The 27470-nt window shown below is 41.2% G+C and overlaps 1 protein-coding gene across 1 annotated transcript in view; it reads left to right on the forward strand.

Annotated features, from left to right (window-relative positions):
- LOC136866497 (dipeptidase 1-like) overlaps positions 1 to 27470 on the forward strand; it is an 852481-nt gene that overhangs the window by 426939 nt on the left and 398072 nt on the right. Inside the window, exon 3 of the mRNA XM_067143524.2 lies at positions 23004 to 23136. Within this exon, the coding sequence (XP_066999625.2) occupies positions 23004 to 23136 (133 nt within the window). The remainder of the gene's footprint in view (positions 1 to 23003; positions 23137 to 27470) is intronic.

Raw genomic sequence — 27470 nt, forward strand, 5'->3', positions numbered from 1 at the left:
CTCTGCCACGAAAATTAAAAATTGGTAGGAGGCTGGAACTGTATCCACTCAGCCTCGGGAGATCAACTGATTGTGAGTAGAGGTGGGTTCGTTTTCTACCTCAGCCATCCTCGAAGTGGTTTTCCACGGGTTTCTACTTCTCCTCCAGGCAAGTGACGGGATGGTACCTAACTTAAGGCCAATGCCCCTTCCATCTCTCTTCCTTGTCCATCCCTTCCAATCTTCGCATCCCCCCATAAGGCCGCCGTTCAGTATAGCAGGCGAGGCCTTCTGGGTGAGGAGTCTCACACTCCAGGACGCTGCCCTTGAGGCGGTAGAGGTGGGATCCCTCGCTGCGTCCAGAAAGTTAAACGGATTAAGAAAGAAAGAAGTAAATTTCAAGTAAAAAAAATTACAGTTTGTAAAAATTAACGGTAGCAAGTAACAGTTACTAAGAATGTATTCGTTACAAATAATTCAATTACTATTACTTAGTCACTTTGCAACTCTCATTATATGTGGAGTGAAAATCCATCATCTCCTTTTGCACACCCACTAATACGCATAAGAGCAACATACCAGATATTAGACTGTAAGATTACGTATTACGCTGGTATAAGAGCAACATACCAGATATTAGACTGTAAGATTACGTATTACGCTGGTATAAGAGCAACATACCAGATATTAGACTGTAAGATTACGTATTACGCTGGTATAAGAGCAACATACCAGATATTAGACTGTAAGATTACGTATTACGCTGGTAAAAGAGCAACATACCAGATATTAGACTGTAAGATTACGTATTACGCTGGTATATAAGAGCAACATACCAGATATTAGACTGTAAGATTACGTATTACGCTGGTATATAAGAGCAACATACCAGATATTAGACTGTAAGGTTACGTATTACGCTGGTATAAGAGCAACATACCAGATATTAGACTGTAAGATTACGTATTACGCTGGTATAAGAGCAACATACCAGATATTAGACTGTAAGATTACGTATTACGCTGGCGTCTGTTTCTTTGAAGCGCCGTTCCTGTGAACCAATTTAGAGATCCTAGTATCTCTGTCTGCCTGAAGAGAGCCCCAGCCTCATTTCTTAATATTGCGCAGGCCAATCTAGAAAATTGATTCACCCACATTGACGTCACCATATATCGCATATTCATCACCACAGCGAACAAGTAACTTGATTTGAAACGTTTCATTATAGTAAGTGTTCTCTGAGTTCCATTTCGACCTGATATCACATTAGCACGATTAGCTGGCACTTTTGCAATTACCAGATGTTCTTCATATATTGACTGATTAAAACGTGAGTATTTATAAACTATCAAACCTACTGCAGTCCTATTGATATCAAGCTAACTTAAAAGGTATGCGTTCACGTTTGAAATATTGACTTAGTTCAAGATATTGAACATCATTGGCCTAGTGTTAATACCACGTATCTGACAGTGATCTTCTTGACCAGTATTTCCCTTAATTCTAGGACTGCGTAAATACGTCATGCAAAAATACATTCTTTCAGTGCGGTACTTTAAGGTTCAATTTCCTTCACACATTAGTACAGGAAAATTAACGCAAGGAAAATTCTCACGGACTGCATATCTATTATGTGGCTGGGAGGCATGACCATCCTTACCTTGATGTGGTACAGTTCTTTCCAGGTACATCTCCAAGGTATATGAGCTTCATGTAATATTCCTAAGAGTGCTCTTACCGAGAGGGTAGGGAGTCCAACCTGATCTGCCAAGGACTTAAGCTAAGGGCGTTAACCGCTGAAGTATAGAAGTGGACGAAACTATCGTGAGAAATTACGTAATACTTGAAGATAAATACCAAATAAGAATTAAGCTGCTATAAAATTGAAAGTTCATTAATGAATATCCAAAAATTCATTCATTCATTCATTCATTCCTCATCCCTAGCTTCCATTTATCTTCCCTTCTTTCTTCCTTTTTCTGTCTCCCTTTTCCTTCATTTCTTTCTTTCTTAATTCGTTCTTACAATTCTTATTTCATTCTTTCATTCTCACCCCTACCTGTTTTCTTCTTTTCCTTTCTTTTTTCTTTCTTTCTTTCTTTCTTTCTTTCTTTCTTTCTTTCTTTCTTTCCTTTCTTCCCTTTTTACTTTTTTATGCCTTTGTTTATTTCCTTTCTGCCTTCCTTTATTTTCTTCCTTCGCTCCTTCCTTTCTTTCTTTCTTTCCTTCCTTCCTCACCATAACCTTCCTTTTCCTTACTTCCTTTTCTCACCCCTACTTTCTTTTTTTCCTTCTGTCTATAATCTTTCTTTCGTCACCCCATCTTCCTTTCTCTTTCTTTTTTCTTTCCTTCCTTTTTCTTTTCTTTCTTTCTTTCCTTCGTTCCTTCTTTTCTAACACCTCCTCCCTTCCTTCCTCCCCCCTACTTTCCATTTTCTTTCTTTCTTTCTTTCTTTCTTTCTTTCTTTCTTTCTTTCTTTCCTCTTCACCTCTCCTTTCATTTTTATTTCTCCCGTTTGTCTTTCTTTCATCCTTCCTTTATTATTTCTTTTTATTATTTCTTTCTTTCGTTCCACCTTTCCTTCATTCTTTCCTCATCCCTAACTTTTCTTTCTTTCCTTCTTTCTTTCTTTCTTTCTTTCTTTCTTTCTCTCTTTCTTTCTTTCATGCCTTCCTCACCCCTACCTTCTATTTTACTTTCATTCTTTCTCCCGTTCCTTTTTTCTCGAGTCTCCTTGCATGCCTTTGTTTCTAACCGTCTTCTTTTTCCCAATGTATTAGAATGATACCACACTCGCTATTCATCTGCACAGTTATTCCATGACTTGGATGAATTCACGAACATGCACGAGAAAGTAGACTACTCGGTAAATTAACTCTGCTAGAGACGTATATCATATATTTAAATACTTTGAAACTATAATGGTGCCTCCTCAGAAACTGCTTTCACGTGACAGGTCTCCTTCAAGTGACTGGAAAGACTGATCGTTCATTAATTCCCTTCCAGAGAAACCTCAAGAAAGTTTAGCTTCAAGTTTCTCGTTTATTTATTCTTCGTAGCTCGATCTCTGTGACGGTTCTCGTCTCTCCGCTTTGCTCACTCTTAGAGAAAGCAGTTGAGCTTGCGATGTAATTCTTCCTTCTTTCGGATAATCCCTCTAAGCCAGCAGAGTACTTTCTAAAGGAGATACAGCAGCTCTGCTTTCTGGGTATAGCTATGTTATCGTCTAATTGCCTGTTAAATTAAGAATTTAGCAATGAAACTAATCGAGTTCCTCACGAGGAGGCTAAGGAGGGTTCCTAGTAGTTAATTAACTTTTCGGTCACAGACATCAGCCTATTCGCTTGTATTTATTTATTAACTAGCAAATGTACCCATGCTAGCTGCGGCATTATACTTTGTATACGGAGTTCTACGTAAGTTACTGCACACGCAGTGAGTAAGATATTAAATTGCACGTCTCACAGCGCTACCGGGAAACAAAATGGAGAAGACCCCATACGTTGTTTCCGATGTAAGGTGCATGTTGGGGAAATTTAGGTGATAATGGGAGGCAACAGTTCCTACTGCCATTCCCAATCGAGTTCGGGAGTTTCTACAATAACGGCAGGCTCACTTGCCAGTTTCCATTCGCAATAGAGAAGGATAGTTTTCATTATAATGACAGCCACCCTCTCCTAATGCCAGTCGCAAAAGAGTTGGAGAGATTTCATTGTAACCGAGAAATGCTGCGCTATCTAAAGTATAAATAATCGAGATACGAAAATAAGGCATAGGGCCAAAGTTGAAGATCTCTCCAAATTGAGCATCGATTGTGTAATATGCTTTGTGGAATGACTTACCATTTAGAAAGCAGTTACGACGAAACAAAGGTCTGCACCCACATTGAAATAGCCTCCATATTTCGATATTTTCCGGGGCCTAAAAGTAATACATTTGAACAGCCTGTAACATTCCCTCAAAGGAAAAAGAGTCCAGTGACCAAGCGAAATTATGTACATAACAAAGGGACGTAACATGTAAGGGACGTTTCGCATGTAGTACACGGATTTTACAGAAAATCAATTGTATTAGGGAAAATGGGAGAAAACTGTTGTGGTTTTCCTTTAAACCCACAATCTATTCAGTGATTTTTAAATCATATAAATTTCTAAACCTTCCCCTGGATGAGTATATTCTACACATGTTTTGGTCCAGATCTACCCAGCCGTTTCGCCGTGATGGTGGAAGATATGGACAAATAGACGACCAAACAGTCATGAAAGCTAAAAACCACTGATATGGTCTTGAGTTGACCTAAATCGGATAAATATCTGAAAAATTAGCAAAACAAACGAAATTACAGACAGCGGACCCCTACAAATTTATTTATATAGTTAAGCATGGGCACGTTTATAAGTACAGACCTTCATTTCGAAAAGTACTGCTTTTAAACGGTGAACCATATCAACATACGGATTGCACCATCAGACGCCCCTGTTAGTGTTCTACATGGCTGGTCCTATGACATTTTCTCGTATCTCTTATATTTATGAGTTACATTAAGTTAGAAACAATAAATAGGGTGAAATTTGGGTACAGTTTTCACACATTACTTTATTTTTTGGATACTTATGCAGCAGCTGGGATCATAAAATTTGGCTAACATACGACCACTGGTCGTATAAATGTGCGCACTGCATTTGATGATTCTATCTCTCCTATAAGTGTGCCAAATGATAAGATATACGTGTAAAAAGTACAAACTTAAAATCGAGAAATGTAGCTCTATCTGACGTATAAGGGATCGCGATACGACAATATATCATAGGACCAAAGTTGTATACCTCTCGAAATTGAAATCCGATTGTAATTTCTGTTTTAGCCACCAATTATCCCGAAACGAAAGTCATTGAAATTGCCTCCATATTTCCGTATATTCCGGGGCCAAAAAGTTATACATTTGGATAGCTTGGAATTTTTCCTCAAAGGAAAGGGTGCCCAGGTCTCTGGATTAGCACTACTCTAATATTTACGGAGTAATTAAGGAAGAAAGTATTACAGTTAAGGAAGTTGAACTTAATAGAAAATAGGATTATAACTGAGGACAGCCGCATGGGACAAATATGTAAATACCAAGTTTATGTATTGTAAAATGAAATGTCCCTCGCGAAATTGTGATGATATGAGTTAGGATATAAGAAGGCAGTAAGAGAGGAGAAAATTAGGCACAGGAATTCTTAGGTAAACAGATAAGAAGATGACTCACGATGTTACTACTTAAGCCTAAATAGGCAAGACAGAGGCAATAAATTAAAGCGGAAAACAGAATTAGAAAAGAAATACAATACAATTTATAGCAAATGACAGAAAACACCTTATGGTGTGAAATAATGGGCTACACTCCGCGGTACTGTTCAAATATTAACGGCCCCGTTAGAAGTATTCGACGATGATTGTAATCTCCAACGGGATTCCACAAATATCCCGCAGAATGGCAGCATGACGTCTCTCTCGCCTTCTACGCAAGGAACAACCACGAATTGACAGGAATTTTGAAGAAAATGGCATTAGCCTATTTTACTTCCCTGCTTGCAAGCAGCCAGAGACGTTGCCATGGTAACCGGCAGGTTTGTTGCCTGTCGGCCACTCAATGCAGAGCATGAAACCCGCAGAGAGTAGTAATTTACTCCGTGATTTGAAGAGTAAACGAAATTATGCTCATAACCAAAGTTGTTTAAAAATTCAAGGAACGTTCCACATGTAGTCCACGAATGTTACAGAAAATCAATAATATAAGAGAAAATGGAATAAAACTATTGTGGTTTCTCTATAAACCCACATTCTATTCAGCGATTTTTAAATCATATGCATATCTAAACGTTCCCCTGGATGAGTATACTCTATACATGAAATTTGGTCGAGATCTATTAGCCGTTTCGCCGTGATGGTGGAAGAGACAGACAACAGACAGACACGATAGCTAAAAACCACTGATATGGTCTTGAGTTGTCCTAAATTTCCAAAACAAACAAAATTAGAGACAGCTCACCCCCTAGAACTTTATTTATACAGATTTATATATTTTGTTTATTTATTCCCCACAATTATGGGTGGTTGCATTGGACAAAGTGTAATGCTTGCTTATACAATATAAATTAAAATGAATCAAGGCTGATGACTGTGCATGTAACTGCAATTACTAGGGCTGAATGGAGTGAATCTAGATGCATACGGAAAGGTGTGGCTTCGATTTTCCGTTGTGAATCGAGAAATGCAGAAACAAGATTTCTACTTCTGGGGAGGCTTGTGATCTTGAAGTTCGCTCAGACGGAACAAAGTCCGAAGGAGGTAAAGAAAATTACTTCGGAAATAATAAATTTGTTCATCGTAATCCCTCCCTAACTTCTTTAGAAATGAGCACCAAGTTAATCATTGGGTGTAACGTGAGTTCCATTCACGGTCAGAAATTTGGAAAATGTGAAAAGAAGCTTCCACTTTTGGAAGGCACGTAACACTAGATTTCACTCAACGTACATGAGAAATGACCTCCAGGTTAATTTCTGTGGCAAGGAAGGTACTTTACGCCACTTATTAGAGAGGTTGCGAGTAGTGGAAGCCTTCAACTTCCTTCCTTCCAAGAGCCCTTACTGTCTCTACGAATCAACAGATCAATAACTCCCAGAAATGTAGTAGAAAATTTCCATTAGTATATGAATGTCAATATTAAGTTACTAGTGGTATGGTTTACAAAATTAATTACAGTAAATAGTGCTGTGTACGTCAGTGGTCTCTGGGATTTAACGAAGTAAGTAATTAGACATTTGAATGGCAAAAAGTCATATTTGATACGCTGGGTCGTACGATGTGTGAATGTACAAGAGCTCATAGTTTGACCTGTGTATTTCTAATTCCTCTCTCACCTGTTTAAATGAAACATAACGTCAAAACTGGCTCGCAGGCAGCCTGATAGTATCAGATGAAAATGTGTGCAACACGGTAGCCTAATGCACAATGATTATCTCTTAATTTTAAACTTTTTGATTGTTAATACAAAGTAGAACATTTTATACGTTCTTGTGCATGTACGCATGTACTATCTATCTATCTGTTAATGTTTTCTCCACCCTGAAGGAGTGGGGCGGGCCACCTAGAGGGTTACGCCCTCTCCCTGGTCAAGAGATGCGAGCGGGTTGGGGATATGTGAGGGAAGAAGGAGGTGGGTAAAGGATGTGAAGAAGGAAGAGATGGGAGAGAATTTTTACCTATGTCTAAGGGTTTTGCAATTAATATATTGCTCTTTTTTTTTCCTTTTCCCTTTTTTTCTTTTTTCTTTTTCTTTCTTTTATACAACGTACATATAATCTACAGTTTTAACTAATTATATACTAGGAATTTCCTTTTCCATCCTCCGCCTAGAAGAACATGTATGAAAATAGAAGACTGAATTTAAATACATAAAATGCATTTGTTTTCTTAGCACACTGACAGACGAACAAGTATGTATCATAATTTGAGTGGGTACATTTATGAGCGAAGAAATGTGTGAAAGATGGAGCTTGTTTGCTGGAGTTAGAGAATGGGAAGTGATTTTAGACGAGGGTTTAAAGAGGTGTGAAACTGAAGTGTGAGTTTAAGCCCGAGTGAGTGGTTGAAAAATGGAGGTTGATTTTTTGGTTCGCCGCGGCTTGTAGATGAGTGAGGACTAACAATCTGTGGTAGGGTGCAACTGCAGGTGGTGGGAAGAGGGGACGATTGGGTGGTGTGGGCACGTCGATGGTTCGAATAGGGACTATGAGCTCAGGTCGGTTTTCAGGAGGTGCAGGGGCGGCGTCTGCAACGGCGTTAATATACTGGATGATTGCCTTCACAGGTGTGACACTGGGGAGGTTGACGGGCGTTCGGGCAACTGGATGTAGAGTTCTGCTGGCTGCAATGACCGCATACAGGATGTTTTGCTGTTCACTGAGAGGTAGGGTGGCATCGCTCACACTTGATGAATTGTAGTGGCGAGGCTCGGGATGACTCCACATTTGTGATGATGTCTGTAGATTTAAACTCCGCTGGCCAGTACTCGGTCCACGTCTTCAGGTGTCGGCAGTAGAATCCGAACAATGTAGGTGGGTCCTGTTGAGCTCTTTATCCTGAATATCTTTTTCGCTGGGATGCCTTCGACTTCAAGTTCGGCGAGAATGTTATAGTTAGTAATAGAGGGGTCTACACCTCGTATTACGCAGCTGAGGAGTCGATAGCGAGTAGGAGGAGGCGGAGCTTTAATGAGTGGGGGGTGGGAAGAGTTGAAAGTTGGGTACTTGAACCGAGATTATATAATCCTATTGTAGTTGTGAACAGGTTGGCAGCAGCATCCCCTTTGACCTGGATGATGACTCCGGCAGCAGTTTTCCGGATGTCTGCGCTATCCTCCAGGCGCATGTTGAAGCGAAGCAGAATGGAAAATATGGTGTGAGATGATTGGAAAGCAGGGGAGGGGTGGGAAAGTAAAAAAGGAATGTGTACCTGACGGATTTGGTTGAGGAAAACGGGAGTGATTAATAGGACGTCTGGTGCCGGATTCAACAAAGAAGGAGAGCTGGGGAGGAGTAGGTGTGGTAGTGGTGGCAACAGATAAACTTTGCACATAAACTTCCATGGCGATCGGCGGGTCACGTGACGTGGCTGGTTGAGGGATCCGTTCCGAGGCCACTTCCAGGTGTCGTATGGCTGGTACTTGTTCTGGAGTTAATCTTGGAGCCAAACTCGTAATGTGAAATTGCGGTCTTGAATTATCCAAAGGTGGAGCTGGTGTCGTAGGAATGTATCTGGCTTGATAATTAGGAGCAGCATACTTGGACATCACAGCCAAATGGTAGACAATTTCGTCTGTTTGGTTGCAGTCGGTAACGGTCCTGGTGGTGATAGTAGTGACGTTAGTCGTCGAAGTGGTGGTGACCGGGTTATAAAAGGGGTATAGAAACATGGTAACTAATGTTCTGGCGTTCACTCAAAATACGGTCGATCAGAAATGCGGAAGTCATGGATGATGATGAGCTTGTCCCGAGTTGAAACCTCCCGGATTTTCTTCAATCCACTTGATCAGCACACTTGTTAATAGAGAATGCCCTACCTGACTGTTGTATCAGTGTACCGTTGGACGGCGAAGGATGTGATGTATGTCGTGAATTAATCCAAGTCATGAAATACCTTTTGCTGATGCATAACGATTGTAATATACAGAAAATATTAAGACATTGGAAAAAGAAGAAGGTAAGAAATATAAGGAGGAGGAGAAGTAAGGAAGGAGAGAAAGAAAGGATGAAGAAGTAAATAAATAACGGAAGGCAGAAATCATCATCATCATCATCATCTAAAGGCTTCGCCTTGTCGCTGCAACCATTGATCTCTTCTCTCTGCGATCCTTTTCAGCTCTCCATAACCTTGGCATCCCATCATCTCAACTACCTCTTCAATGATCTTCTTCCGTGGCTTCCCTCTGCCTTTCTTTCCCATCACCTTGCCTTCGAACAAGTTCTTTATGCCGGAGAATGTGACCGAAAACTGACGCTTTTCTCCTTTTTATCGTTGTTATTAAATGTCTCTGGGTGTTTATTTCTCTAAGTACTGCTTCATTAGTTTCCTTCTCAATCCAGCTAGTTCTTGTCATCTTCCTCCATAGCCACATTTCCACTGCCCCTAGTCGTTTCACGTCCTCCTTCAAGAGAGTCCATCCTTCACAGCCGTATAGCAGCACACTCCAAATGAACGTTTTGATAAATAATTTATTTTGTTCAGTATTTAAGGATTTATTAACTAAGAGCTGCTTCTTCTCCTCAAAGGCCTTCTTACACAGGGAAATCCTTCTTTTTATTTCCACAGTGCATCTGTTGTCATCGGTAATAACTGATCCTAAGTAGCAGAACTTGTGCACCTGTTTTATTAAAATATTTCCAATTCTGAGCTGTGCCTCTGGCTTCATTTTAGATTTGCTTACAACCATAACATTAGTTTTATTTACATTAATGTTAAGTTGGAAATCTTTTACGATGGATGTTAATTTGTTGAGCATGATCTGCATGTTCTTCTCATTGTCAGCCAGAAGTGCAATATCGTCGGCAAATCTAATACAGTGTACAGTTGTTCCATTTATTTTCATGCCAGGTGTTTTGGATTTAAAAATTTTCATGGCCTCTTCAATGTACAGATTAAATAGAAATGGTGATAAGGAACACCCCTGTCTTACTCCTTTCCTGATTCTCACCCTGCATACTTTATCATTACTTTCGATGTTTATTCTTTGATTGATGTAGAGGTTAAGTATTGCTTTTCTGTCTTTCCAGTCCAAATGAATGTCCTTCATAATTTTGAACAGCCATTTTCCAATGAACATTGTCATAAGCTTTCTCCAGGTCTACAAAAGCTATATATGTATTTCTGTTAAGCTCCAGTCTTCTCTCCAAGATGGTTTTAAGTGCTATAATAGCTTCTCTCGTTCCTACTCCTTTCCTGAACCCAAACTGATCATCATCTAGATTCTGCTCAATTTTCATTTTGATTCTGTTTTTTAACATGCATGTGAATATTTTTGCTGCATGTGAAACAAGACTTAGTATTCTGTAATTGGAGCATTCTGTTGAATCTCCTTTTTTGTGCAGAAGTACTGCTTTGCTTTCAACAAAATCCTCTGACATATCTCCGTTTTCATAGCAGTACTGGATGATTTTGAAGAGTTCATCCTTCAGCTTTTTTCCAGAGTTTTTCCACAGTTCAGCAGGCAGTTTGTCTCGTCCAGGAGCCTTGTCCTTTTTCAGCTGTTGCAGTGCTGTTTTGAATTCACTTCTCACTATGGGAGGACCTAGCTCATCTTGTGAAACCTGGTCTTGTTTTATGATGTACTCATCTACATTGTCAATTTCTTCTCCATTATATAGATCCTCCAAATACTCTTTCCATCTCTTCATTACCTCCTCATCTTCTATTAACAGACTTCCTTCCGTATCTTTTATTACACTGGATTTCATTTTAGCCTTGAATTGTGTTCTTTTTACTTGATTGTATGCTCTGTCAACATTTCCGATTTTCATATCATGTTCTATGCTTTTACAAATGTCATTCATCCATCTTTCTTTCGCCTCTCGGCACTTCTGTGTAACTAAGTTTTTTAGTTTCTTATAGTTTATCATTCCTTCTGGGGTATTTTTACGGTGTTCTTTGTTCCTTTCCTGAATGAGATTTAGTATTTCTTCAGTTATCCAGTTCTTCCTGGGTTCAAGCGTCCTTTTTCCTAGCACTTCATCTGCTGCCGTTGTAAGTGAAGCTTTGACAGCGTCCCAATCTGTTTCGTTGCAGTTGTTGTACATGATCGTGTCTGTCTTTTCTTCGAATGCTACTTGCGTTAATGGATCATTTAACTTTTCTAGATTCCATTTCTTGCTTCTTGGTTTCCTAAACTACTTCAGCCTAATTCGACATTTTGCTAATACTGGGACATGGTCGCTGTCGATGTCTAAGCCAGGATAGCTATGGCATGAAGTTACCTGATTTCTATAGACCTAAGGCAGAAATAAATAAATAAATAAATAAATGAAATAAAAAGAAAAGTAGGGGTCAGAAAGAAAGAAAGAAAGAAAGAAAGAAAGAAAGAAAGAAACTGGAAGATAGGGATGAGGCAGAAGGGAATGTAGGAAGGAATGTGAAAATGAAAGTAAGAAGGAAAAAGGACAAGAAACAAGGAAAGAATGAAAAGAGAGAAAGGGAAGGAAAGGAAGTAGGAAGTGTGGAAGGAATGAAGGGGAGAGGGAGGGAAAAAGGAAGGTGGGGAAGAAAGAAAGAAACGAAAGGGAAGGAAGGAAGGAAGGCGGAAGGACGAAAAGAAATGAAGGCGGGAAGAATGAGAGGGAAGATTGAGGGGGAGAAGGAAGGTGGGGATGAAACAAAAGGAAAGGAAGTTGAAAAGGAGAAAAGAAATTAAGGAAGTACTGTCTACGTAATTAATACGACAAGGGAAAACAAAATTTGGATAGAACTTTGTCGTGACAAATGTGACCATTCGCATTTCGACTCCTGTGGTCAGCTAGTGCTTGAGAGACAGGGTAGTCTAATCGTTGAATATGCAGTGTGCTCACGACTATGAAACCTAGCACCAATGAATTGTATGATTAAGTACCGAGAAAATGTTACCTGACTTGATGTAATGATTATTGGACTTGTACCTGTGGAAAACTTATTAACAACAGTACGAAATAAAAGATTTACGAGAGCTCAGATATTTCACAGCTCGTAGAATCCAGACGTTGATCATAAAACAAACACCCAGTGTCTATAATTTGATGGTTTGTACATTTTAAGGACGCAGAAAGGTGGCGATGTCACAAATACAGAAAATCTGAGAAGACTTCGGCTATTTGACCAGAGGTGACATCATACTCCTACCACTACATTTTTTTATTCCATACCCTGAAGGGGTGCGGTGGGCCTCCTCGGAGGGTTGCTTACTCTCTCAGGCCAAGGAGAAGTTTTTACTTACAACTTGCTTTAGGTCGTACCGATACAGATATGTCTTATGACGACGATGGGATAGGAAGTGTCATCTGGCCTTAGTTAAGGTACAGCTCCAGCATTCGCTTGGTGTGAAAATGGGAAACCACCGAAAATCATCTTCACGGCTGCCGACAGTGGGGTTCGAACACTCCATCTCTCGAATGCAAGTTCACAGCTGTGAGCCCTTAACCACACGGCCAACTCGCTCGGTACCCAAGTGGATTTGAAGCAGTGATTGTAGATATCGAGAAGGTGGGCGGGTGGGGGCCGTCGCTTATAAAAGGCTCTATCCCGGCATTCTGTTTAGTACAGGAAAGTGGAAAATCACGGAAAACCATTCTCAGGCCAGCCGACAGTGGGGACCAGCTCCTCCACCTCCCGAATGCTGAGCTGCAAGGCTGGTGAAACTATAAGCCGATCTCTACTCTACATCGTTTTTAAAACCTACTTTGGAAAGTAGGGTTTTCGCAAGAGCTGCGCAATGAAAGCGCACAGTTTTATTTTTCAGTCAAAATCGCATCAAGATGCCAGTGGATATACTTCGTAAACGCAACATGGAAAGCATGAAAAGTGCACTAAATTTTCCTTTTCACTTATGCATACCTAGGGCTCTATAGTGATAACCACAGATGAAAGAATGAAAAATTGAAGTTAGCAACTCTGCATAGTATTGAAATTAAATTGCTGATATAGTTCGGGAATGATGAATGGAGGGGCACAGCCCAACTTACACTAAGGTGCCTCCCTCTCCGCTTAAATTACAGAATTCAATAATTACAATTAAAGGCTACAGAATTTTCTTAAATACACTCACCGTATTTATATAATAACTTATCCACAGGATCCGTTTTACAGCATCAAATACTCCCTATATGCCTCCTATTCTCTCCCTATATCCTGAACCTGCGCACTGTCTATTTCTTGATACTTTTCACTAATCATATCCATGTACTTCTGTGTAATTTCCTCGTCCTGGATATTTTCAGGTCAGATAGTGGTCTGTATCATCACAAAATCCCCTGAATACCCGCACATCCCTAACATATTACCTTAATTCAAAGTCTGTTATGGACCTGGTACCCCTACCATCCCATATGTAGCGGTGAACAGCTTGAAGAATGTATTCGTAAATGCTAAACCCATATTAATACAGAAGTCCATTAAACGCTTCTTTATCATATCCTTCAGTTCTATTTCCAACTCTCGCACTGAAATCGCCCATTACTACTATCCTACCCTTGTTGTTCACCCTGACTTCGACGTCACTCAATGCCTCATAAAACTTGTCAACTGCACCCTCACACGTTGAAAAAACTGTGACAGTTATCATCCTAATTCCTCCAACTGCTAAATCTACCCACCCCATTCGCACATTTACGTGTCTAACAGAAACAATATTGCGAGCAGTAGTATTCCTGATCAACAGTCCTACCCCCACACTCTTCCCTTCCCTTTTTTTACACTTGCTATGAATACTTTATAATTTCATATCTCGTCCTCATTATCTCTCCTAACCCGAATATCATTAACTCCTAAGTCCGACTCGTTGGCTGAATGGTCAGTGTACTGGCCTTCGGTTCAGAGGGTCCCGGGTTCGATTCCCGGCCGGGTCGGGGATTTTAACCTTAATTGGTTAATTCCAATGGCCCGGGGGCTGGGTGTTTGTGCTGTCTCCAACATCCTTGCAACTCACACACCACACATAACACTATCCTCCACCACAATAACACGCAGTTACCTACACATGGCAGATGCCACCCACCCTCATCGGAGGGTCTGCCTTACAAGGGCTGCACTCGGCTAGCAATAGCCACACAAAATTATTATTATTATTAACTCCTAATAAATCCATACGGATCCTCGTTGCTGACTCAGCCAGTTCTACATTTTTTCTTTCTTCCATAAACCCTATTAATATTGATAGCTCCCCATCGAATTCCATTTCGTTCGCCAAGTTGTTTCCAAGGAGTCCCTCACCTATCAAATGGAACTGGGAATCCGTTACTCCCATAGTTCCGAGAGTTGCTTAAAACGTTCTGAGCTCCGTAATTTCTGTGCATCAGGTTTCTCTAATAATAATAATAATAATAATAATAATAATAATAATAATAATAATAATAATAATAATCGCATGCCCTCAGCTACCATGTGTCGCCAGAGATCTTCTCCATGCCGACATCGTACGGTATGGAGTGTCGAACAGACTTTTTCTACCCTTTAAACATTCCACAGAGGGAGAATCAGACGTAATAAAGGAATATAACACGTATTCCTGAGCTTTGAAACGCTCAACTTAGTGCCACATCTCAAGTGACCAAGCAAGGTTCACCGTTACACGAGCAAGTGGCTGCTAGGTTTGGGTCACTTAGCATTCGGCTTGCATTCGGAAGATAGTGGGTTCGAACCCCATTGTTGTCAACAACCTTGAAGATGGTTTTCCGTGGTTTTCCATTTTCACACCAGGCAAATGCCGGGACTGTATCTTAATTACGGCCACGGACACTTCCTTCCCACTCCTAGCCCTTCCCTATATCATCGTCGCCATAAGATCTGTGTCGGTACGGCGTAAAGCAAATTGTAAATTAACTGTGACATTTATTGATAACTTACAGTGAGAAACAGTGTTTCCAGGTAGCAAGTTCTTTGTGCTCTACATCCTTATCTGATAACTCTGCACAAGAGCCTACCGCAAGTCTGGTCAACGTCACTTAGTCGTTGTAGTTGGTTCGTTACAAGAGCTGCATGCACTGCGACCGCGAAACTCACTCCTAGGCATGATGCACTGTTTCATTCCGTTATTGTCCGGCTCCATGGCTAAATGGTTAGCATGCTGGCCTTTGGTCACAGGGGTCCCGGGTTCTATTCCCGGCGGGGTCGGGAATTCTAACCATAATTGGTTAATTCAGCTGGCATGGAGACTGGGTGTATGTGTCGTTTTCATCATTTCATCCTCATCACGACACGGAGGTCGCCTACGGGAGTCAAATCAAAGACCTGCAGCTGGCGAGCCGAACTTGTCTTCGGACACTCCCATACGAAATTTCATTTCATTTCATTCCGTTGTTTACCAGCAATGAATGAGACAATTCATAACAAATTTTCACTGTGGTGGTTCATAAAACATATCGTCAATCACCGCTGATCTGTATTTAGCGCTGTAATCCAGTTGGCAGCTTCCCAATCAATTGTTAGCCCAATCATTTCTTGAACGGATTTAAAGAACTAAGAAAACTATCGAACATCTTCCATTGTAAATTATTCTAATCCCTAATTCCTCTTCCTATACACGATTATTTACACCATTTTGCCCTCTTGAATTCCAACCTTATATTCATTTTATAATTCCTACTTGTAATACCTCCATTCAAACGTATTCCTCCACTACTCTCAATCCACGCCAGCTCCCCTTTGACAGCTTGGAGCATGCCGTTCAGTCGAGCAGCTCGTCTACTTACTCCTAAGTCTTCCCAGACCAAAGTTTGCAACATTTTCGTAATACTAATCTTCGCTGGAAATCAACCATAAGAAACCGTGCTGCTTTCTATTGAATATTTTCCAGTTCTATAATGAAGTACTCCTGGCGAGCGAACTATAATAACTGGGGTCTTACTAGAAACTTTTACGCCGACTCCTTTACATCCTTACTACAATCCCTGATGACCGACTAAGTGGCTCTATCAGCTTGCATTCGGGAGATAGTGGGTTCGTACCCCACTGTTGGCAGCCTTGAAGATAGTTTTCCGTGGATTCCCATTTTCACATCAGGTAATTGTTGGGGCTGTACCTTAATTAAGGCCACGGTCGCTTCCGTCCCACTCCTAGCCCTCGCCTATCCCATCGTCGCCAACCGAACCATACAAATATTCAATTTCTGTCAGCATCAGAAATGGAACCTGGGCTTCCGAGAACAGCAGATAAGCTTTACATTGCGGAGGTGGTCAAACGTGCCGGTGAATTATATCCACTAGAAAGTGCTCTATATCCAGTTTATATTGTTTGTGAACTTGTAGAGCAAGGCTGAGTAAATATATAATGTTGAACAAATGTCACAGTTTACAGGAACCGCCCCAGACACTCTGTGAATGCAAATAGAGACTGCATGAGAATGGAGAAATTACTGTATAAACTGAGTGTTTGTAGATCTCACTTCAAACATCAATATCTCAGAGTACGTGCCAGCACTGACGTCAGGGCTGCAATAGACAAATATGAAAGGAGGCGTCGGCCAACTCGCGGTGCCAAGGCCGTTCAATCCCAGGCTAGCAACACACACAGTTTACTTTTGTAAAGAAAAAGCATACCACACAGCAAAAATTGCCAATATCAGTTCTTCCTTACTAATCTGGAAATGACTATTATTTCCATTAATAATACATCCCCTTTAGCTTCGTCTTTTCACTAAAGGCGTGCATTAGGCCCCGAATGGGTCTCATACAGGGTTAGTAGAATAAAACCATCCCGGAAAATATTCATAAGACTTACGCGGAATTGACACTTTTTAATCAATAACAGAACTGTCCATCACAGAAAATGCTGGAAACCGCGATTTTTATGCACCAATCGGTTGCTGTCACATGGTTATAATTCTCGACCCTGCCGAGAATCGAACCCGGGACCCCTGTGACCAAATTCCATCACGCTAACCATTTAGCCATGGAGCCGGACTCCGTTTTCAATAATGAACCCATATGTTTAACGGCTCGGCTTGGACGCTGTAGCTCATCGAAATGTGAGATGGGTGTGTGTGTGTTCCGCATGTCGTCAATAAACCCAACATGAAGACCACATCGGGCGCATTAGAAACGGGGTTTGAATTGCGTACCTGCTACGTCATTGCGGAGCCTACATCGGCGGTGCTGAACCTCACGCACTTGATCCAATACGTGCGGATGTCTTTGAAGAATTTCAGTCGCTCCGTGGACTAGAGTAATAAGGTCCTGACGTTAGAGGAGTGGCATACACCATACTCTTCATACTACCTACGTGAAACTGTCCGGCTTCTCTCAGTCGTCTCTTGATGGCCGCGATCGTGGAATGATGTGAGGTACGTCTGTTTGGAAAACGTTCCACATACAATCTTGCAGCAGCTCTACCATTGCAATACGCTTTGCCGTATGCAAGCACCATGTTGGTAATTTCCGCAGCTGTGAACTGGTACTGTCGCACTGCTGTTAACAACGGTTCTGCACTGTCAGGCTACAGTACACAAGTAACGCAGTAGGATGCGCATCAACAATTGTGTGGAGGAATGTAGCACATGCGCAGGAATGTTATTAGGTTGAATTCGTTCATCCGCAGAACACAGATAGCTAAAGTGTTGCATACCTTCCGTTTGAAGACACCAAATCCGAACAAATTGTCACAACTGTTCTCAGACTTCGACGCTCTCCAGCGTCCAAATCGTGCATTTCCGGACAGGGGCTCCTTCTTGAAAACCGATCATTCGGCCTTCTCTCACAACATACTAAGTCTTGTCGGTGTTTTCTGGGGACATCCTGTATACATAAGAACCGGCAGTCAGCCTACGTGAGTTTGACTCTGTTTCAGCCCGTCAAGGTCACTGAGTGGATGGATGAGACTAAACTCAGTATACTAAAAGAGTTTACTTTAGGCTTGTGTGTAGTTTGTGGCTCAAACTCAAACGCACATAGTTGTTACGTCAATATATTCACTTTGTGGACATTAGATCGTCAGCGAGCAAAAATAGTAAAACCTGCCAGCGGCGTGAATTTCGATAACAAGGTCTCCTGAACTTCTCAGAGAAGTTAAAGTACAGTTGGAAACAGCACACGAGCTAACACACAATTTTCAACTATTTGAGTCCCAAAGTCGACACTTGTTCCGACTAGACTCAAACCCACTCCAGGCTCAGTCAGCTCAACCATTTCAAAGGGTTCAGATCTATCAGTTTTTCTGGAGAAACGGAGCTTGATTGGGCTATGAGTCAGTTCACAACTCCCGGAGAGCACATGCAGGCTCACGAGTTTCTTTGAACTTTCCGGTTAAGCAGTCTGTGTTTGAGCCGCGACTGTAGATAGAAGGCAACCACTTTAAGAACAAACTTCGACGGGCTGGTTGGTATGTTGTTAGTGCACGGGGAAAGTCGAAGACATTGATTTCTTTTTGTGATGCGCAACATACTTTACACAATATTATGAGATAACTGCGATGTTTTTGTAGGAAAGAAGGAAATTGTCATGATGAACTTAATCTGCAAATAAAATGTTACTATACAGTGGCAAAATTACACTTTTTATTACGTTCTTTTTCATTCCATTACTTGAGAGCTTCCCCTTTAGAGTAAACCGCATCGCTACACAAGTAAAGCACAGAGCTTGCTGACACATCGGGAGTTGGGAGTGGAAATCTTCCGAAGCACCTATTACATAGGCCACCCAAGTTACTGAGCTGTACGTTTCTGAAGCATCCTAAATCACCAACTATATTACACATAGGTCGTGGAATTTTACAGATCCTGATTTGTGCTATTCACGATATTGTTATAAGTAATTTCATTCTGTAGAGTAGTATACGCCTTTGGCTATCATTTAGAATTCAAGATCCTCATGGTCAATTACAATTTGTGAACCGATGTTATCGTGGAAAATACATGTATGTAGATATATATATACATACACTGACTGACAGAGCAAATGCAACACCAAGAAGGAGTGGTTCGAAAGGGATGAAAGTTGGGGAAAAAACAGAGACGGCACGGAAGAATAATTGATGTTTATTTCAAACCGATATGCAGGTTACACAATGCGCACGGCATCGACTCAGTAGGATGTAGGTCCACCGCGAGCGGCAATGCACGCAGAAACACGTCGAGGTACAGAGTCAATAAGAGTGCGGATGGTGTCCTGAGGGATGGTTCTCCATTTTCTGTCAACCATTTGCCACAGTTGGTCGTCCGTACGAGGCTGGGGCAGAGTTTGCAAACGGCGTCCAATGAGATCCCACACGTGTTCGATTGGTGAGAGATCCGGAGAGTACGCTGGCCACGGAAGCATCTGTACACCTCGTAGAGCCTGTTGGGAGATGCGAGCAGTGTGTGGGCGGGCATTATCCTGCTGAAACAGAGCATTGGGCAGCCCCTGAAGGTACGGGAGTGCCACCGGCCGCAGCACATGCTGCACGTAGCGGTGGGCATTTAACGTGCCTTGAATACGCACTAGAGGTGACGTGCAATCATACGCAATAGCACCCTAAACCATGATGCCGCGTTGTCTAGCGGTAGGGCGCTCCACAGTTACTGCCGGATTTGACCTTTCTCCACGCCGACGCCACACTCGTCTGCGGTGACTATCACTGACAGAACAGAAGCGTGACTCATCGGAGAACACGACGTTCCGCCATTCCCTCATCCAAGTCGCTCTAGCCCGGCACCATGCCAGGCGTGCACCTCTATGCTGTGGAGTCAATGGTAGTCTTCTGAGCGGACGCCGGGAGTGCAGGCCTCCTTCAACCAATCGACGGGAAATTGTTCTGGTCGATATTGGAACAGCCAGGGTGTCTTGCACATGCTGAAGAATGGCGGTTGACGTGGCGTGCGGGGCTGCCACCGCTTGGCGGCGGATGCGCCGATCCTCGCGTGCTGACGTCACTCGGGCTGCGCCTGGACCCCTCGCACGTGCCACATGTCCCTGCGCCAACCATCTTCGCCACAGGCGCTGCACCGTGGACACATCCCTATGGGTATCGGCTGCAATTTGACGAAGCGACCAACCTGCCCTTCTCAGCCCGATCACCATACCCCTCGTAAAGTCGTCTGTCTGCTGGAAATGCCTCCGTTGACGGCGGCCTGGCATTCTTAGCTATACACGTGTCCTGTGGCACACGACAACACGTTCTACAATGACTGTCGGCTGAGAAATCACGGTACGAAGTGGGTCATTCGCCAACGCCGTGTCCCATTTATCGTTCGCTACGTGCGCAGCACAGCGGCGCATTTCACATCATGAGCATACCTCAGTGACGTCAGTCTACCCTGCAATTGGCATAAAGTTCTGACCACTCTTTCTTGGTGTTGCATTTGCTCTGTCAGTCAGTGCATTTGTGCCGCTTCTGATATATTAAATAATTCTATACTCAGCTGCGCTTCGTACAGAAAGATTGCGTTCGTCGATTATATTTATCCTTTTCATACATGATACTGAAATTATTATTATTAACGTAAGAAATCATATACTAATAATATTTAACGATTAAGAAACAAAAATGATTAATGGGTTAATTAATCTAAAATTCGATATCTTATAAAACCACATTCTGTATTCAATCAAATGTTACTTCCTATATTATTTATTTAGACGATTTCTTTTATTCCTTCTTTCTTTCTTTCTTTCTTTCTTTCTTTCTTTCTTTCTTTCTTTCTTTCCCTAACAGATGGTCTTCTGGCGACAATGGGATGAGAAAGACCTAGGAGTGGGCAGGAAGCGGCCGTGGCCTTAGTTAAGGTACAGACCCAGCATTTGCCTGGTGTAAAAATGGGAAAACACAGAAAACAATCTTCAGGGCTGCCGACAGTGGGTTCCTAACCCACTATCTTCCATATGCAAGCTCACACCCGCGCACCCCTAATCGCACGGCCGACTTGCACGTTCACAAGAATTTTGACACCTGACCTGGTACGTAGCACTTCCAAGATGGGTGTATTGTTCGCGTATTCGATTAGCGTGCTTCGATCCGGCTAATAAAAGACAGTGGCTGTTTGTTGACATCCAGTGTTCGTTTTTTTCTCAAAGTTTGTTGCTTATTTCTTGCGAAAATATTGGCATTTTCTTCGTTTTACTAAGATTGAATTGTAAGTTCAGAATGGCAAAGTTTAGTAGAGTGCTCAAGAATGTAAAACAGAATTGCAGTATTTAGAATAAACAGATTTATCACTGCTGAGTGAAGGAATTAGGTGAGCTTGCCACAGCAAGGTTTGTGTGGGGGGACAGTTTTGAATATCCCCAATAAATGCATTCATCGTCTTTCCCACGATCCTCTGCAATTCCCTTGTTCCTAATGATCATGTATATTATTCTTTTCTAAATTTTACAATTTTCATTACATAAATACATTGGTTCAAAGAAATAGCGCACCGGGCGAGTTGGCCGTGCACGTAGAGGCGCGCGGCTGTGAGCTTGCATCCGGGAGATAGTAGGTTCGAATCCCACTATCGGCAGCCCTGAAGATGGTTTTCCGTGGTTTCCCATTTTCACACCAGGCAAATGCTAGGGCTGTACCTTAATTAAGGCCACGGCCGCTTCCTTCCAACTCCTAGGTCTTTCCTATCCCATCGTCGCCATAAGACCTGTCTGTGTCGGTGCGACGTAAAGACCCTGGCAAAAAAAGAAATAGCGCATGGTACTGTGTAAGCAGATTGCGGCATTGATAGGTTGATGATGATGATGATGCTTGTTGTTTAAAGGGGCCTAACATCTAAGGTCATCGGCCCCGCACTGATTGGTTAGAACGCAAACTTACTTAAGCGAGTAACAAGTATAATTTACCTTGTAAAGGGTTTATGTTATGAGATTTGCATAGATATTAGGGGTACGGCCTATTGAACTCCTAGAATATATGTTACTCTTGCTACATTATGGAAGAACGGGTTGCACGCCACTTCCTACTTACCAGATTACTTTACATTCTAACCTAATACTGCCTAAACATCCGATGTCTAAGCTCCTTGCAGGTGCACTCTACACAGAAACAACTAAACCTATAGATCTGGTGTTTGTTGTGGGTATCTACATCGGAGGTGAATTATATCTTGATAACAATTAAAACTACAGTAAGTTTGATGAAATATTAAATTCGAGGAATATCAGCGACTATGCATTTTTCGAGAACTATTCATAGGACAGTAATTATACTGTTACGCCACTTTCTCTATTACGTAATGTAAATTTCTTTAGAAGAATTTTGTTTTTGATATTTCTATCAAGATGATAATTGGAATCTTTCAACGTGGCAATTTTATGTCAAGAGATTAATAACTTTGAAAATCCATCTATAATTAAAATATAACAAAGGTGATGTCATAAACTATGTATATACAAATGTTCTCCGTGATACTTCTCTCCGTTTTTTTAAACAATCTGAGTAATGTTATGAGTAAAGAGAATAAAAGTTGGCTGGAATGTTAAGTGTTCCGGATGATGACCTATATATTAGGTCCCTTTATAAACAACAATCATATTCACCTTAATAATAATATCAGAGTATCACCCACAGTGCTTACACTACTGTGTATCTGTCCACAAATTTTCGTTGGTCTATCTTGTACATTACAGACTCTGCGGCAATTTCTAAATGCCACTGTTATTCTTGATTTGTCTCCAGTGAAACTTACAATAGATGCTGAAAGTAGCTCTATCATCTGAAACATTCTAACTGCAGCTGTTTCAGACACACGAACGAAGAGATAGAAATTTTAATATTTTCGAGATTTAGTGTCCTAAGTGAACTCAAGTGCCATGCCATTACTTGTCCTCACCAAACACTTCTTCTGTTACAGTTCTGGTCTGCCTATGTTCCGTGCTCGGCGCAACACTTGGACGCCGTACAGCTTGTGCTTGAGCAGATAGACGTCATTCGTCGCCTAGTAGACAAGTATTCGTCACATATGACTCTCGTTACCACATCACAAGGTAAGGAAACGTCAAACACTGTAAAGCTATTGTTTAGATTTGATAAGTGATTATATAATTTATGTTTATTTAGTTATTTCTAAGAGTTTGACCCTCAAATGTGCAATTTATTATTTCTTTTAAACGTGATCTTTTTATTCCAAGAAATAACACATTATTATCAGAACAATATATTCTTTAAGTACCTGTCAAATTAAAAAATTTTAAAAATGTATTCAAAGCTGTACGATTACTGTAGCTAGTGCCACACTTCAATCTTACGGATGTTTTTGCCCACGAAATCTCTTAGGTAAACGACACTTTATTTGTTTTATATTAACTGTTTCAATTTTACACTTCACTCCGGCTGATATAGCAAGAAAGGTCATAATATATATTTTTTTTCATTTTTTAAATACACTGGCGACTCCTAGTAAGTTCATCTGTGAAGCAGCAGTAAATGAGCACTTGTAAAAACGTAAAGCAAGTACGACAAGCAAATAAAATCTCCTTTGTACATACGCAATGCAGTGCATTTAAGAGTTAACGTCGCATTAAATCATGTCCATTTTCGGATAGTGTGGGCTAGGTACAGGCTAGGACTGGGAAGGCAGTGACCGTGTTGGTGGTGGTGGTCGAGGAGGTAGTGTACTGTTTTAAGAGGAAGTACAAGTGGGGAAACATCTTCTCATAACGCTAATCAGAGGGAAGAAAGGAAGAGTTCCGATCCTTCTTAGGATGAAGTTATCGGCAGAAAAGGTAATGGCCAAGAAGGGCTTGAAAATAAGACCTTGCAAAGTTAACACCGTCAGGGATGGAAGAGAACAAGAATTGACTGAGAGAGGCAAGTGAGCAGTGAGCTCTGTTTTATTCTATTTTTATTTTGGACTAATGAAACTGGGAAACTTGCTAGGACATACCCTAGTTTGTGTATAAATTAAGGTAATTAAGGCCTGGTGTAAAAATGGGAAACCGCGGAAAAACATCTTCAGGGCTGCCGACAATGGGGTTCGAAACCCAAAGAATTTCCTAACAACGTACACCAATTCATGAGTTTGGCTTCGAAGGGTAGTATCTTTGCCGAGCTCACAGCTTTTCCTTTATTTGCAAAGAAATACATTTCTTAGAACAATGGCACACTTGAATAACCCGTAAAGGAAAGGAACTTATTATAGAAGAGTATACGCACATTGTGTGCCGGCCCCGAGGTTTAAGGGTAACGTGCCTGCCTCTTGCCCAGAGGCCCCAGGTTCGATTCCCGTCCAGGTCAGAATTTTACCTGCATCTGAGGGCTGGCTCGAGGTCCACAAAGCCTACATGATTACAACTGAGGAGCTATCTGACGGTGAGATGGCGGCCCCCGTATTGAAAGCCAAGAATAACGACCGAGAGAATCCGTCGCACCTCGTAATCTGCAGGCCTTCGGACTGAGCAGCGGTCGCTTGGTAGGCCATGGCCCTTCGGGGCTATTGCGCCATGAGATTTGGTTCTTTTGTATGCACATTGTACAAAAAGATTAATAGAGGCTGCTCTCACTTATATCTTACAGTCCCTGTACAAGAACAAGCAATTTATCACGTTGTCTTGGGCATCCGGTCGAAAGGCTACGCTGAATCGACATTAGTGCTGACCCCAGATAATTTGTAAAAATGGAAAAAAATATTATCATACTGACTATCCGATGATCATCCTAGTTCGGTCCACTACCATAAGAACAACAATTCACCAACAAGGCTGAGCATCATCACCTCTCCAGCGTACTCAGCTTAAAACTTTTAAATTTATGTCCTTTAGTTTCCAACTTTATTTTAATTTTCTCCCTTTCCTAATTTTCTGTGCATTATTTTCAGTGTAGATGCTACATAAAAGAGCTCATTAGCCTCAGTGGCAAATTCTAACCATATTTTCAAGTCTGTTTATATTGGTCCTAAGAGAGATGAATGCCTTAACGCTTCACATATGATAGCTACTGCCCAATCTTTGTAAAGTCCCCCTTATTGTACGAGCTTCATAATACTTCCAATTGTTCGCATAGTGTCCTTGAGTTTAATTTTCTCCATTCCTACTTACATTGTGAAATTAAACGTCTTAAATTCCTCTTCTAGTGTGTCCATTCTCTTCCCTAAACTGGCATTTGCGTTATCCGGGGAACAGATATCTTCCCCTCCCTTTCTCCCTTTAGACCAGGAGTTTCTAAATACTAAAGTTCCCCGTAACACAGAAAGCTACATTGACGATAATTTGTAAAGAACAGTTGACATCATTAGAAAGAGCGGAAAATTCTCTATAAGACCATGCAATATTTTATTAGGCTTATTACTTTGCATTATCTGGAAAGAGGAAAAATCGTGGGGGTATAAAAGGACGAAGCTAAAAACACTTCCACGACGTCGCAAAAGTAGTTCATATTCTTCCCGTCTCAGCTCTTCATATAACGGAACTATCTTTATGCTTCTCCATCTAGTAACGTACCACGTAATTTATAAGGAAGCTGTGCTTATTAGACCATCATTCTTCATATAATTGTTCTACGTTAGCTTCAGTGAAGTAAGTAGGTATGTTAGTACACCTACAAATTTTGATTACATTATGATAACTGAGTATTATTGTTTTAAGAGAAAGCGGAACTGGGCAACGGACCTCTTTCAAATGCGTTGTCGATAAAATCCTCATCTGTTAGATTTGACTCGTGCATTGCAGCAAGTGGGGCATTTTACTGTCTTTTTTATAGAAGTTGATTTACGTCGCACTGACATAAATACTTCTTACGGCGACGATAGAACAGGAAAGGACTAAAAGTGGGAAGGAAGCGACCGTGGCGTTAATTAAGGTACAGCCCCTGCATTTGCCTGGTGTGGAAATGGGAAACCGCGGAAAACCATATTAAGGGCTGCCGATAGTGGGGTTCGAATCCACTAACTCTCGAATGCAAGCTCAGAGCTGCGCGCGCCTAACCACACGGACAATTTTTCGTTATCAATAAAAGTAGTAACGATGAAAAGTAGAAGATAAACAGTGAACAGTGCGCAAAACTAAGCAATCATAGGCGAAGAAAATCAAGTAAGTAATCGATCTCGATCGTAGAATCTTACAACTTCAATGACGACCGAAACGAATAAAGCAAGCAATAAAATAAACACCATTCTGGACTGAATAAACGGAAATGTGGTTTAATCAGGTGGGATATTTTGAATATTACACAGGAGGATACCAAACTTAATTACCTCATTTCTCAACTGTAACGAAATACTTCGAGAACGTATGGGACACTATCAAATGTGCGGCACTAAACAAATATTTAATCGCGAAAGAAAGAAAGTGTTTACTGTTCGGTGTCTTGAATTCTCTATTTTTAATTCCTAACATGTTCACTAGGAGGAGTCTACACTGTTAAATTATTTCACCTTTGTTAGTAATAACTGTGTGTAACTTAAAGGAATCCATATCCCATGCTCCACGTCATAGGAAAATCCCTTTCTACCGAAAAACTATGACTGGGAAATCATTCCAAACATTTCTCCCTCCATAAGCCGTAAATAAAGTCCTGAATGTTCTCTTCCTGATATCCCAAGAATTGATTACCAGTAGCAATTTATATGAAAGATTATTCATCTTTCGGTTACTCTGCATTGTCTAATGAACGAACAGTAACAATGGGACGGACAAACAGCGTTCTCAAATTGAAGAATTTCCTAGCTTTATGAGCGATATTAAACTAGTAAAACTCTCTGTCAACTGGGAATTAAATCGTCTCCGATTACAACTTTGTTTCTGTAATTTTGTAACCTGCTGACAAGTGATATTCTTGGCTGTCAATCCATGGAATTGACAAAATGGTGACACGAGCCATTTATACTCCAATACAGCAAATTATGGTGGGGTTTATCGTGTTACCTAGCTGAGGGAACATTGTGTGGAAATGTTCAAGACTCCGGAATGTTGACAATCTGTTACACAGTTGAAAGAGCTACCCAGTAAGGTGCTGAAGTGGGTTTTTATTTCCAGGTTAGCAAATGTAGGAATTTAGAAACAACGCTACCACCGTGGCGCTAGAATTTGCCTAGAATACAGTAGAAATCAGTTCCGCTTCTACTTCTTGGAGGCAGAGACATCCAGATATAGAGCTAACCCTTAACTTGATTGGAATACTCATTGACGACTGTTGTAACTAATATATCCCAGTTAGTTCTGCAATGTATAATTAACGAACTTTTTAATATGAATTAGAGGTGAGTTACGAATCGGCACTCACCCGAGATCTTTGGCATTTGTGAATCCCCTAAAAAGTAGCGAGACCTGCATCACAGTCTCTTTTGAAACTTGAAGGTAGCCCATTCCCGTAGATAGTAATAATG

This window comes from Anabrus simplex, chromosome 3, assembly GCF_040414725.1.
Source record: "Anabrus simplex isolate iqAnaSimp1 chromosome 3, ASM4041472v1, whole genome shotgun sequence".
NCBI classification, from domain to species: Eukaryota; Metazoa; Arthropoda; class Insecta; order Orthoptera; family Tettigoniidae; genus Anabrus; species Anabrus simplex.